This window comes from Neolamprologus brichardi, chromosome 8 (genome assembly GCF_056152115.1).
Source record: "Neolamprologus brichardi isolate AB-2024 chromosome 8, ASM5615211v1, whole genome shotgun sequence".
Lineage (NCBI taxonomy): Eukaryota > Metazoa > Chordata > Actinopteri > Cichliformes > Cichlidae > Neolamprologus > Neolamprologus brichardi.
The window spans coordinates 9,931,954-9,945,779 of record NC_142111.1 but is presented as its reverse complement, the minus strand read 5'-3'; the positions used below and the strand labels follow the sequence as shown (position 1 = coordinate 9,945,779).

Genomic DNA, 13,826 nt, shown 5'->3' with positions numbered 1-13,826 from the left:
CTCCGACAAGCCTCCACAAAGCCTCCTACTGCCCAGCCACACTCCATCTGACTGGTATTAAAGCACTGCCTATGACACCAACAGAGCAACACAGCAGAAATCTACATAAAAGTAAAATCACTGAAGAGAAATGAGACAAATTTTCAAGGTCAAAAATTCAACACTGTTTTTATTTATTATAAATCAATACATTTTATATAAAAAAGGAAAAGGGAAGAGGAGGGGTGGGGGAGTTAAAATAAAACCATTGTAGCTGTAAACCAGACAAATCAGGTTATGGTCACCCTCTTACACTGAACCTCCATCGGAGACTCTTGATTAACCAGTCTAATTAACACTCACTCATGGCAAAAAAAAAAAGAAAAACCTCTAAGCTATAGGTAAAATTAATTAACATTTTTGAAGAGGGTTTCGATGTGGTTGACATCAATCTCTCTGCAAAGCGTTCCCAAGTATAGCATCTTAGCATGCCATAGGTTTTTGTGCAATTTATTACAACCATCACCAGCAGCAATCAACTTTATTTGTGAAGTGTGCACATATTCTATTTTTATTTTTGTTTAGCAGTTCAAGAATGTGAAGCTTCAAACTCCCAAAAGTAAACAATATACAATAAAGCTTCATGTCGCGCCCAGTGTAATGATCCTGAATATAACGCAGGCTTAGGCATCTTCTGACCAGAAATGACCAAGACCTTGCTTTAATAGATTTGTTGAGATACAGGTTTCCTTATATTGGAAAAAAAGGCAACATCATTGTGTTGTATATGAAATTTTCTGCTTCTTGAAAATAGGTGGACAACAAAATGGTAGAGAACGGAGTACAGCAGCAGCTTACAAAAGCTAAGCTGATCACTGCACTGTAAGCACTCAAAAAAAAAAAAAAACACTCAACACAGATGAGAAGTTGTATCTGTTACCATGGAAAGCAACTTGGATTTAAAACTAATATTGAAACTTAAGTTTGTATCATTTTTAAAAAAAATGAAATGCCCTTGTTACAGAACTGTAATCCATTACTATTAGTTGAGTAATTACAGGCAGACAGTTGTGAAGGCAATTCAAGTGGAACCAATTCAAATTTCACAGCACTGCAAGATAAAAAACATACAATGCAACTATATTAATCCAATTTCACTGACTCCTACCCTTATGGTAAATCTTGTGTGTGGTAGTAAATTATCTGTGGACATGCTGCCCGATTTTCCCTTCGTCTTTATTATTATTATTATTATTATTATTATCATTATTATTATTATTATTATAATAACCATTTCCTTGTACAAGATGAGTGGTACTAACAGGTCGAAATCCACTTTCTGTAATTGTAGGGGGGAACCTCGTGTGTTGCCCTTTGAAACAGAGCTTTAAAAAGAGCTAATTTTGCTGGATTGTGGTAGGTAGTTGTATGTTAAAATGGACTTCTTGTCCAATTACTAAAAACAAACAAAACCCAAATATGGGAGGACAGAAGAATAAAACAATAACTTAAATAGAAGTGCGTTAAACACAACAGTTCTTGGAGCCCTTTGAAAAACCAAAAAACAGGGTTGGAAAAGCAGAAACCCCACCCCAACAGAAAAAGGGGAGCAAAATGAACAGCTGTTATGGTAATACTAATATTCATCCATTGATTCACAGATGTATAGTTCACTCATATAGGTTGTATCCTTCCCTCCTTTACAAATATTTTTTTGTTTTCTGGTCAGTGGCCCCCCCACGTCTGTGAGCCGCGGCTTCCCTCTGTTTCAAGTCTATCTGAGGTGGGAGAGCAGTCTGTCTCAGTACACCTCTCCTCTTCCTCCTTTGCTGTTAGTGCCTGCTCCTCCTCTTTTTTCCTGCGCTCCAGCTCCCACTCTACAAACGTATCAAAGAGGCTGGGCCAAGCCTCGTCCTCGCTGTAGTTGCTCAGGTCGGGCCCAATCGCCTGGGTGAAGTTGAGGAACATGTTCCACGTGTCCCTTGAGATGCCCCGAATACCTGAGGGGTTCTCTGAAAGGAAGTCCAGCCAGCGCTCTAGGATCGGAGGTGTGTCCTGCGTGAAAACCAGCCGCCAGAGGGCAATGGCAATTTCGCGCTGCAGCGAGCGCTGCCCCTCCTCGGCGTCCAGGCCAAACTGGAAGGTGAAGCGGTACAGGTCTTTGAAGTTCTCCTCACCCTGGGCCTCCAGCAACATGCAGGGGAACCGTGAACAGATGCCTTCGAGGCTGTCTGCTTGGATAGCCTTGCATCCTTCGACAAACTCCTTCCTGGTGATGCAAACACGAGAAGCGTGGACATCAGAATCACAATCACAGTGACAATTTCCAGTCAAGATAAGCACCAGAAAAAAATCCATTGACTTTTCCATAGAGCCATATGAGCACAAGCAGACTGAATTAAGACCTAAATCTGCAGAAAATGTACAACAAAACATTGTGAAGACATCTCAGGCAATCACCAGGCTTTATCTTTAACACTACAAACATCAGTGACAAATCCCTGTACTATTTAAGAATACATTATCAAATTTATAGAAAACTTCATTCTTTCATTGCAGCTTTGAATAATATTACAGTCATTTCACGCTGAGAGCACTGACCCAGGCAGATATGCCTTCTTTGACCCGTAAAACAGTGCAGGCTTTTTTAAAACTCAAATGTAATATAAAGAGCTTCAGTAAGCATCAGATCACAAAGAAACATGTTGGGTACCAGCATTCACCAAAGCCTCTCAATAGAAAAGTGCTGAGTTCAAAATCTGGACGGACTAACGACAATGCCAATAGGCAGCTCTATTCAACTGCAGACGATCTACTTCCCGTGTGTCCCTTCGGCGAGTGGTTGTATGGCTACCTCTGTGAGGACCAGCTTGAGACTTATACTTTTGAGAATGAGCGCATAACAGGAATAAATGATCGTCACCTTTAAAGAGCCGACTTGGTAAGGGAGAAAGTCAAATTGAGATTTAGTGAGAGAAGACGGGACTTAGTCTGTCACATTTAGTTGCGATAAGGAGATCGTTATTAATCAAGTATGTAAAATTCTACTCTGTCATATGTTGTTTTGGCTGTAATTCTGTATTCTTTGACTTGTTATACTATTTCTAAGCTGTTTTTATATATGTAAAGGGGTTAATAGGGACATACGCTAGGTATTAGCTGTGCAAAATATAGTGGTTAACAGCATGTGACAATCTTTCCCTAAAAACATGTTATTTAAATTGCTTAAATAGGGGAACAGTATTAAATTCTCAACACATAAGCACATGCAGTTAAGAACCTATTGACTTCCCCAAGGAAAATGCATAAAAAGTAACCAAGTATGATCATAACTAGTCATTTTATCTTTCCATTTTTATTAACCCAGACGTTTATCATGCCCCAGATTTAATTCTTTAATGGTTACCACACCAGCCTTAAGAACACAGAGCCTGATCGTAGGTCATGTGAAGACTGTTCATCAGTTTGTCTTTATGACATGCAGCTTCCTGGAGATGAGTCAGTCTACTTACTAGTCTGCCAGCAGCTTGATGGCACACATTTAGATTGCGCTTTAGTCTTACTTACCACCTGAAGTGCTTTAAACCACAAGTCACATTCAACCAGTCATCCATACACTGATTTGTCTTATACTGCACATCCACTGCTATTTTATAATCACCAATTAACCTAATGTGTGTGCGGGTCTGTGGGAGGAAACCCACACAGGCACAGGGAGAACGTGCAACTCCAGCAAATAGTGTTACACAGTACAGACGTGGAAATCTGTGTCAGGAGACTTGGACTGTCTCTCTTATTAGCCAGCATTAGGGACGAGCAATCATCTGTGTTTTGATACCATCATATTGTCATTAAAGGCGACTGCCAAATGGTGAGCTAATAGCAGAGGGTGGCAGCAAGCTTTATCATCACTCATGCCGATGACTGGACGCCAGTATAACGAATCTCCAAGCCCAGTGGACAGCTTAGTGATGCACAATGTGTTTGCCTGCAACAATTTGGTTCGCCCTCACGCCTTTCATGGCTCACAGTAGTTGCAGGAGCCATACGGAGAATGGAGATTTGTCAGAATACACAAGGAACTTGTCAACTTTCGAGACAGAAAAGAGAACAAATGGGCTGCTTTAAATTAAAGAGAAGAGTTACATGAAATAGAAAAATAATCTGTGTTTTCACCTTTAACTCTTGACTCTAAATCTAATCTCCTATCAAGCATAGCACCAACAGCACTAATGCAGTAGTGTATCTGTAAAAAGCTACCTACTCAAGAAGCAAAGTGATCTTTTGTATAACAACTCCCTCACGCATGCTGTTTGCAAATCTGTGTTAGGAGGGTTTAAACGTTTGCCCAGGCTGTGAGTGGTTATTCCACCAATCCCTACATTGTTTTGAATGTAAACATAGCAAGGAGATGGAAGGTTGCCAGCACTCTGTGCTACTGCTATTGGGAGTTCACAATGGTACAACTTTTAAAAAGAAAGAAAGAAAGAAAAAACTGCCTCTGTGGCTCACTGGCAATCACTGAATCAACCCAAGAAGAAACAATTCAGGAGAAGATACTGCAGGTCCTGAGCTATCTGAAGGGCATATCTATTCACCAAGAACAAACAGAAAAATCCATGAAAAGAAAGAACACTGGAGAAACATCAGCTTCAAAGTCTGATCTAATCAATGACAACTTCTAAGATACTACTTTAAGAAAAGAAAAAAACTTTATTACATTCCCTTATCATTCCCTCTGAAGCGCAACCCACTCTATATATCCACATGATGAGATTATATTATATTATATTGACAGCAGCCGACGATGACGTAGTTGCTGCTACAACTAGAAGTAGCCAACACTGTACTGTACCCTGCTGCAGTGATGGAAACTGCTGGCTGTCTGAGAACAGTTTTAATGTTTTTTAAATGGATAACAAGTTTGGAAGTATTAATCACACCGACTGAATGTGTTACTGTAAACAAATCCCACAGTAATCAAACTGTATATAATAGACCATCAATAATACAGCGATTGTCCTCATTCCAGAGGGATCCCGCCTAACTTAATCACATGTTTCTGACAATGTGCTACAGAGAAGAAAGGGACTGGTTTCATGGAGGAACATTTCTTGGGAAATTTCATTTGAGATTTTAAAAGGAAATTCCCCCCCTCCCCCCTTTTGACCTTTATTTGCTTGACTTACAATGAAGAAAGATGTGAAACATGGTGAGACTAACTAACAGGAATGAGCTGTGACAAATGAATCTGACTTTTTAAAAATGTGGACTTGAGCAGTCTTGTTTTAATGAGCATTTTCATCGTCTAACACCTGTCAGACAAACAAATAAGAGCAACAGCTATGTGCTGTGGTCACATCAGACAAAGATACATACTTATCAGTATCATTATAATCACACAGAAGCAATAACTGTGTAGTGGTCATGCTAGTTTATCCTGATTGACAAACATGGATAATGACGACACGCCCTGTTCTCCAAAACTCCACCTTACCTTGTAAACTTGCACATGGTTGCTGCTTGAAACTTCCAGGCAAGAACCAGGACACGAAACTCAGCCGGGTCAACGCACAGGTCATTACAAAACCTCTCCATGCCCTCTTCCAAGATGGCATCTTCCTGTTCATCTTTGTAACAGCAGAACAGCTCCTCAATGCGCTTGACCGACAGCCCGTCTCCATCCAGGAGCTCATCCTTGCGTGTGTCCCCTGCAGTGATGATGGGCGTCTCCACTGTGACCTCTAAAGGTTTGGTGCCATTTGACAGCTCATTGGTGGTTTTGCTACACTGGGTGCCAGGATCCTCTTTGTGGCTCCCGACACCACCAGCGCTGCCACCTTTCTTGTGGGACTTTCCTCCGCTTTCCTTATCTCCACTCTTGCTGCCGAGCGAGGATGTCGGATTCTTACACTTGGTGACACACTGGCCCATGTCTTCCTCCCGGTCCCTCGTCTGTCTTTCCTCCTCGCCTTCAGTCCCCGTCTGAACCACCTAGACGCCTCTGCTCTGGCCTCACAAGACGTCTCAACATACCCTCAAGCCTGAGGGGGAAGAACATTTATTAAGAATAAAAAGTTACACCCAGCAACTCTCAACAAAAAAGTTAAAATGTGGATATTAGTACAGAGGAACACAGAAAATGTCAAGCTACCTCTGCTAAATCTACCACGATCCAAGTCTTCAATGGGAAGATTTAAAAACCCTGAAAAACAAAGCAAAACAAAAATAATCTATAGGCATGAATACAATGCTTAAACATTGTTCGGGTTACCATAGAAACCTTGTCAAAAGTAGTACAAGAGGAGTATCACCCTTAACCACAGAAGCCTACCGGTGGGTTGTGTGTTAAGCTAGAAGACCTATATAACTCTTATATGACAGCTGTAGGAGCTTTTCTTGAAATTACTATAGAGTTAGGTATAGGGAATTAAAATAGGAATACAATTGTATAAATATTGTGATACAAATAACTGCATTTATAGGTCATCCTCTGTGGTGTGTTCACATAAACGGTGTGTGTGTGTGTGTGTGTGTGTGTGTAAGGGGGGGGGGGGGGGGTTCTCTTTGAACAGAGGAAGTTTTACCTCATTTTATACTAAGCAGTAGATTATTGCACAATATTGCTTCTTCATTCTCTACTAGCAATAATGAAAGCAGATGGAAAAATAAAAAACACTGAAAACACCAAACATGGACCAAGAGTACAGGGCTACTATGGTTATCCATGTCTTTTTTAGGATTTTACAGCAACATATGTTAATTACACTGGCTCTATATAGTTAGGATTTTTTTATACTGATATTTTGCATCTTGCAAGTTAGCATACAGGACTTTCTAGGTTTTCTAAAGGACTAACAAGTAAAATGTGGCAAAAAACACAAAAGGCATACAAGATTATGAGATACTGACCAAGTTGCAACTAAACTGGAGTTTACATTAATCTAACTAAAGCTTGCTTTGTAAACTGCTTTCTCTACCTACCCATTTAACTTAAAAAATGTTTCTTTGATGAATGCATGGTAATGAAATTAATCAGTCAGACGGAAAAACATGAGGTGATCATGTGTCTGATAACTAATAAAATAGCTGACTTACAATCCTTCAGATGGCATTGTCTTTCTACTGAGCTCCATCATTGTGACCTTGCCATCCACAATGCTGAAAAGACACATTATCTTGTCATCATAAGCAGAAAGTGATAGCTCATCATTTCCAAACCTGCAGGTCTATTTTGGTCAACATGCTATGAATATGTAATTTGAGGACTTGCAAACAGTTTGCCTTATTTCAGGATTTTTCATTTACTTGTTTTCAACTGCAAATAAGTTATCTATGTTGCATACTGTGAACTGTGAAAAGCTGAGCTTTGACACCGTTGGTTTTAAGGAACTACATCTCAAAAGGGCCGCAATATTCCAGTTTGTGATATAAAAGCCACAAATTCAGGAAACTTCTCAAACCAACTTCTACTTTTTGCAGTGATCACTGACCTAACAGTGATACGACCCTTGACTTCATATTTAATGCATGTATTCAACATCAGGGCAAAAAGCCAGTCCTGATCAATACATGGGGCATGTAGGGGCAAATCTCTCTCAGGTCTGCTGTGGCCAAGTTCACCTAACTAAGCTCAGATGGCCGTCTGAATTTCTATTTATTAAATTTTGTTTATTTGGCCAAATATAATCCGCAATAAGCTGGCACTGGAGTTAGTAAACACTAAGCAGCCTAGTGACCTATACAGCCAGTAGTTTAACCAGATTATTAGCTCGTCCCGAGGTGAACTGGAATACCACTGTGTTACATATGCAACACTGTTATATCAATATATCCTCAGCGGCCCTTTACTAACATCTACAATAATATAATTTCAATCAAGTTAACGTTAGTTGGGAGGGTGAGTATAACAACACAAGTACAACACTCAAAAATATAGTGTAAACCGCCATTAAATAATCACCCGCACCTCGGACTTTTAACTATTACACACAAATTCAGATGGCAGTCGTTGTTAAGCTGCTATTGAGCCACATTAGATTACCGCACCGGGCCATTTAACAGCTCCATCCCAACTGCCCGGCCCTGGCGACGTCGTCATAGCTAGCTAGCATCAGCTCGATTAACTAAAAGTTAGCTCTCGGCTATGCTAGGTATTTTTCGATTAAGACATCAAGAAATAACAAAATTATCACCGTAAAAAACTTACCTTTAGGGGAAAACACATTCGGTCGAGTGTGGATGTACATCACTTTGTGAATGGCTGAAGAAATTAAGTAGTTAAAGAAGTTAGCCAAAAAATACGAACTGAAGCAAACTCGTCGCGTTAACTCAGATTGCTAGCTAACTAGCTAGCAGCTGATCACAAAAAAAACTTCCACATCAATGTTGAATTCTGTTCCACGCTTAGAAAATAAATAAGCAACAAGCTAGCAACTAGCTTTAGAGTCCATCTTCAGTTGTGTTCGCTGTTAGGTGTGAGTTAAAACGCCAGCTCGGACTAAAGCACCCAATTTCTTTGTGCTTCCCCCTTTTAGTCATTGAGTGGAGCTACATTATGGACATTTTCCTGCATCACTTCCTCCCTGCCTACAAGCACCCAACAGCTGATCCTCGCGTCTGCGACGCTAACGTACATCCTTTTATTTTAACCAATTGATGGAAGTATTCATATGACAAGGAAAAAGTCGATGTTTTGTAGATCACAGTAATATCCAAAATGAAAAATGACTCAAAAACCCCACTGTAAATTAATTACAATCGCTCATACACATTGAACTGTGGAGGTGTTTATATTAATTTCTGCCTTATTTCTACTTTTTATCCACTAACAAGTGAAACAAATACAACTTTGACTAAAAGTATGTGAACTCTTTTATGTCTGTGTTTATTATTTAGCTTCTTCCCGATTAGCCATGGGTAAGCGTCATCATTAGGCGACTGTCCTAGCAAGCGGCTGGTAAATTAGCCTCTTCTTCAGACACAGGCGGTATGTCAATTCTTCGTTTGTGGTGTTGATTAAGGTATTTCGCAACAATTCGAATTTAAGTTGTTAATGTGACAGGCAGTAACGTTGCCTTTAATTTAATGTCCATGTCTTTGTACGTTTAGGTCAGTCACAATAAGAGCTAGCTTCAAGGTTGCAATTGATGATAAAACATCAGTGAGTACAAATAACGAGAATGGTTTTATTTAATATACAACGTCATTCAGTCTGCGCGCATACTAGAACATACAGTTAATACCTCTCCGTCAGTCATGTAACAGTTTGTTTAATAACTCAGTGTTGATTTTAGTGGCATCTAGCGTTGAATAGGGCTATTATATTTAACTATAATTTAAAAATCTAAAACTACAGTACTGTGCAAGTCTTTTCTTTATATTTTGCAAGGAAAATTGAAAATCATTTATATAATAGAAATATAGTATATAAGGCTAAACCGAGTTTTGCAGGCCTTGAAGGTCAATATTTGATATGACCACCTTTATTCTTCAACACAACAACATCCTGAAGTCTCTTAGTCAGCTTTCTTGCCATTTTATTAAGTAGTCTCCAGGAATAGTTCTCCAGGCGTCTTGAAAGACATTCAAATCTCTTTTTTGTTTTGTTTTTTATTTTCTGTTCACGCACACTGTTTCAGTCATGTTGAGGTCCATGCTCTGGAGGCCAATCCATGGCATTTCACAGAGAGCTGTAGACACTCACTGTCATTGTTCTCTACTGACCTCCTTTGTACATAGAGTAACAATGATTTGTAAATGAATTTGCAAATTTGGATTCCTCTCCATTAAGCTCTGCTGCCACTGATTTTTCAGTCCAGTTGTTGTGTAATTTGGCATACCCCAGGCTTCTTGAGACCATTTTTAATGTGGCTTCAGTGAACAGTTGATGGATCGACTAATGGGCCAGATGCATCTCTCAGGTCCTCTGTCTGGTCTTTCCTGGATTTTTTCCCCCCTATTCTTAAGGACGTGACATTCAGGTACTGTTCACCTGCTCTAGATAGTTTGTAAGGGATATTTTCATCCTACACCAATTTAGTTTCCTCAATTTTTTAAGGACCCTTTGGACACCATGGAGAGCTATGCCAAGTTTTCAGCTAATCGCTTTTCGGGAATCACCTTGTTAATGCAAAGATGCTGTGTTATCTTTGACGTTTCTATTGGCTTAAAATCAAGACTTTTCCACAGTACTGGAAAGATGTTCATATATTCATTTACTAATTGCTTGCTTATCATGCACATTATTGTTATGTTTCTCATTATAATGCACTTCATGTCTTAATTGTGCAGTAAAGCTCTTAATTAAAGTCCCAGTAGTTAAAGAAAAGAGCAATAAGTAATGTCACATCTAGCTAACTAACCACCAGTGGTATAATCGAGTAATAAAGGCTGTAAGTAAAGAGCATCCATCCATCTTCAGCTTATCTAATTCAGGGGCACGATGTGGGGGACGGAACACAAACAGATAATGCAGTAAAAACGTTATTTTGCAGGTATCTTTTGTTTTTTTTCCCTCAGATTCGGAGCCCCGATGACTGCCTCCACCCGTACCACTGTGCTGTCGCTGTACATGCGCGTTTTTCGCATTGCCCGAACCTGGCAAGCACAGAGTGGTGTTGCGAGTGACACGGAGACAGAGAGGAAGTACATACTGCAGGAGGCCCGCACTCTGTTCAGACAGAACCAAAAGGTGTGAACAACACTCTGCTCTCTAATATGCATTTTTTTAAAAGTGAAAATGGCTTTATAGCATCTTTAAGACTTTGTGTGTTGTTTTGTTTTTCAGCTCACAGAACAAGAATCAATAAGAAAGTGTATAGAGGAATGTGAAGCAAGGATAGAAATCGGTAAGAATGGAGAAAAGCAGCAAGTTGTTGTTTTTTATGTAGTGAGCATGTCAAAAGGCCACAATAGTAGCAACACCATTTTTTGATTTTCATGTTTCTCAGGGAAATATACTGATAGTATGTAACCTTTCTAATTCAGTTGTATCAGTGATTTTGGGATGTCTTCATCCTGAAAGCATGCAGAATGGTGTTGTTGACTGAATGTACTGAAACATCTGACGTGCACAGACATTCTGAAAAGGTTAACAATAATCCAGTGCCGTGTTTACGCAACTCTTACACATCACACACTGAGTCTTTGTCAGTTGAAAGGTTTTCAGCATGTCAAGCGTGAGTAAGCAGCAAAGCTGACCTGATGACTTGAATGATTTGGATAAAAAAAATCGTGGTTGAAACTGCAGAGAAAAAATAACAATACAAGCCTGCGGTAACAGGATGAGAAAAGTACTATGTTGTGCTCTTACATACTTACCTAAACAATGATTTTTCTTGGCTTTTATTTTATAATTTGTTTATAGTTTGATGTAACGTTGTCACTAACACGTTGTTATTTTTTAATTTTTTTTAAAGGTCTTCATTACAGAAACCCATATCCAAGAGCTGTAAGTAATTACACTTTATTAGACCATAATGGGTCATGTTGTTTTGGGGGAATTTTATTTGCATACTCTGTGTGTGTTGCAGACGTATCTACCACCCATGGGACTGGCAACTCAGAAGGGCAGGAAGCTACGAGCACAGCAGCGCCTGAGGAAACAGGCCAAACCAATTTACTTACAGTCACATGATGAGACCTGATGCTCGACATCCCCGATCTTTGTCAAGAGTTTAAGTTACCAAGGAGAGAAAACTAGAGTGCCGTTGCAGTCGAGATGCTGCAAGCACTCAATGATGCAGGAACGCACGTCATTCAGGATAAAGCCACTTTTCATTGTATTTTCTTTTTCAAAACACAATCAGGAGTTGTAACTGTAGGTGAAGAGTGTCAGATTCCTTTCAGCCCAGGAAAGTTCCCACTGTACCACTTTCTAATGTCATACAAGTTTGTATATTTTATTTATTGTTGAGTTTATTTGATTAATAAAATTGTCTCAATGTGGAGGATTTCCAGACTATTTTAAACTCACTGTCAGAAATCATGAAATTCACTAAATATTCTCTAATAATCAATTTTGTTAGGACCATATATTTTTAGCTTTTAATTTAGTTAATGAAAAATTAAAGAAAAGGGAATTAAAGCACACAGATTGTACTTTCACAAGCATTGTATCCCCTATCTCTGTTTCCTTATGGCAGTACAGGATCAATTTATACATCGTTCTCTATTTTTAGAGCTTTGTTGTGGTTCAGTATGGTTTCCTCTGACCCAGTCTGTGCAGCTGTATCTCAAATCTTGTAAAAAAAACCTAGAATGCTATGAGAGCAGTTTGCTTTGATATGTTTTATTTACCTCGAGCCCCCCATAATAAAGACACAGAGAATACAGAGAAAGAACAGCTCGGGGCGTGCATCGCTTTCAGTTCCATTTGAGGATAACTCGCATATTGATTATAGTGGCAATGACCTGCAGGTGGGGTCAGTGATCCATGCCCAATATGACTCGTGTTATTGTTGACTGAATACTGAGTCATTTTTCAGCACAGGCTAAAGAGCATTCGCTCTCCCTGTAAAATGATCACAAATATTCTGCTCGCCTTAAAAGTTTACTTGCTCTGATCACTGAACACCTCTCATTCACAGACAGCAGGTATTATGCATGTGCAATTTATAAAATACACTAAATGCACAATAAAGGATGAAATTGTGATTTGAATTAATAATCCAAGAAAGCCAATTAACTTTACAGCGAACAATCAGTGTTTTTATTAACAAGAGGAAACTTGTTCATCTTTAAAAGGGAAAATATTTCTGTGTTATGGTGGTGTGAAAACGTGTTTGCCTCCTTCCTGATTTCCTATTTTTTGAATGCTTGTCACATGTAAATGATTTTAGATCATCATAGATAACACAAGTAAACACAAAATGCAGTTTGTAAATGAAGTTGTTTATTATTAAAAGGGAAAAAATATCCATACCTACATGGCCCTGTGTGAAAAAGGGATTGCCCCCTTAACCTAATAACCGGTTGGGCCCCCCTTAGCAGCAACAACTGCAATCAGGCATTTGCAATAACTGACAATGAGTCAGTTGGTTTTCGAGCATGAACCGCCTTTTTAAGGTCATGCCACAGTATCTCAATCAGATTCAGGTCAGGACTTTGACTAGGCCACTCCAAAGGCTTCATTTTGTTTTTCTTCACCTATTCAGAGGTGGGCTTGATGGTGTGTTTTGTATCATCGTCCTGCTGCAGAACCCAGATGTCCTTCAGCCTGAGGTCACAAACAGATGACCAGACATTCACCTTCAAGATGTTTTGACAGACAGAAGAATTCCAGGTTCAGAGGCAGCAAAACAGCCCCAGACCATCACACTACCACCACACTTTACTATTGGTATGACATTCCTTTTCTGAAATGCTGTGTTAGTTTTATGCCACATGTAACGGGACTCAAACCTTCCAAAAAGTTCTGCTTTTGTGTTGCTTTTTTTGAGATCTCTTCAGTTTGTCAGAAAGGTTTTATTTAGGTGATTTCTTAATTCAGCAGGTCTGGCAGTAATCAGGCCTTGGTGTGGCAGTGAAACTGAACTCAACTTTGCAAAATATGTAGTTACTCACAGTTAACCAATGTTTTTACAAGGTGGAGTCAATCACATTTTCACACAGGGCCATGAAAGTTTTGATTTTTTCTCCTCCTTAACAATGAACACGTTTATTTAGAAACTGCATTTTGTGTTTACTTGTGTTATTTTTGTCTAATATTTAAATTTCTTTGATGATGTCAAACATTTAAGTGTACCAAGCATATAAAAATAGGAAATCAGGAAGGAGGCAAACACTTTTTCACACCACTGTAAATATAAGGTCATTAAGTTCTATGACTGATGAGCCACTACAGT

General features: G+C 39.2%; 2 protein-coding genes across 7 annotated transcripts; one reads left to right on the top strand and one right to left on the bottom strand.

Annotated features, from left to right (window-relative positions):
- Positions 1 to 152: 152 nt before the first annotated feature.
- On the bottom strand, positions 153 to 8,687 carry dcun1d3 (defective in cullin neddylation 1 domain containing 3). 2 transcript variants are annotated; one of them, XM_006801011.3, is made up of 5 exons: positions 8,189 to 8,687; positions 7,078 to 7,140; positions 6,134 to 6,184; positions 5,477 to 6,023; positions 153 to 2,248 (listed from the first exon to the last, which is right to left on the bottom strand). In XM_006801011.3, exons 4-5 carry the CDS (start codon positions 5,911 to 5,913, stop codon positions 1,705 to 1,707), a joined length of 981 nt encoding a protein of 326 aa, XP_006801074.1. In that variant the 5' UTR covers positions 5,914 to 6,023; positions 6,134 to 6,184; positions 7,078 to 7,140; positions 8,189 to 8,687; the 3' UTR covers positions 153 to 1,704. The 2 variants fall into 2 exon arrangements, with proteins under 2 accessions (XP_006801074.1, XP_006801073.1); XM_006801010.3 differs by lacking the exon at positions 7,078 to 7,140.
- Positions 8,578 to 12,182, top strand: lyrm1 (LYR motif containing 1). Of its 5 annotated transcripts, none has more exons than XM_006801015.2 (5): positions 8,578 to 8,611; positions 10,501 to 10,672; positions 10,769 to 10,829; positions 11,400 to 11,431; positions 11,514 to 12,182. In XM_006801015.2, exons 2-5 carry the CDS (start codon positions 10,514 to 10,516, stop codon positions 11,625 to 11,627), a joined length of 366 nt encoding a protein of 121 aa, XP_006801078.1. In that variant the 5' UTR covers positions 8,578 to 8,611; positions 10,501 to 10,513; the 3' UTR covers positions 11,628 to 12,182. The 5 variants fall into 5 exon arrangements, with proteins under 5 accessions (XP_006801078.1, XP_006801076.1, XP_006801075.1 ...); XM_006801013.3 differs by lacking the exon at positions 8,578 to 8,611 and adding an exon at positions 8,793 to 8,968; XM_006801012.3 differs by lacking the exon at positions 8,578 to 8,611 and adding an exon at positions 8,793 to 9,002.
- Positions 12,183 to 13,826: the final 1,644 nt, after the last annotated feature.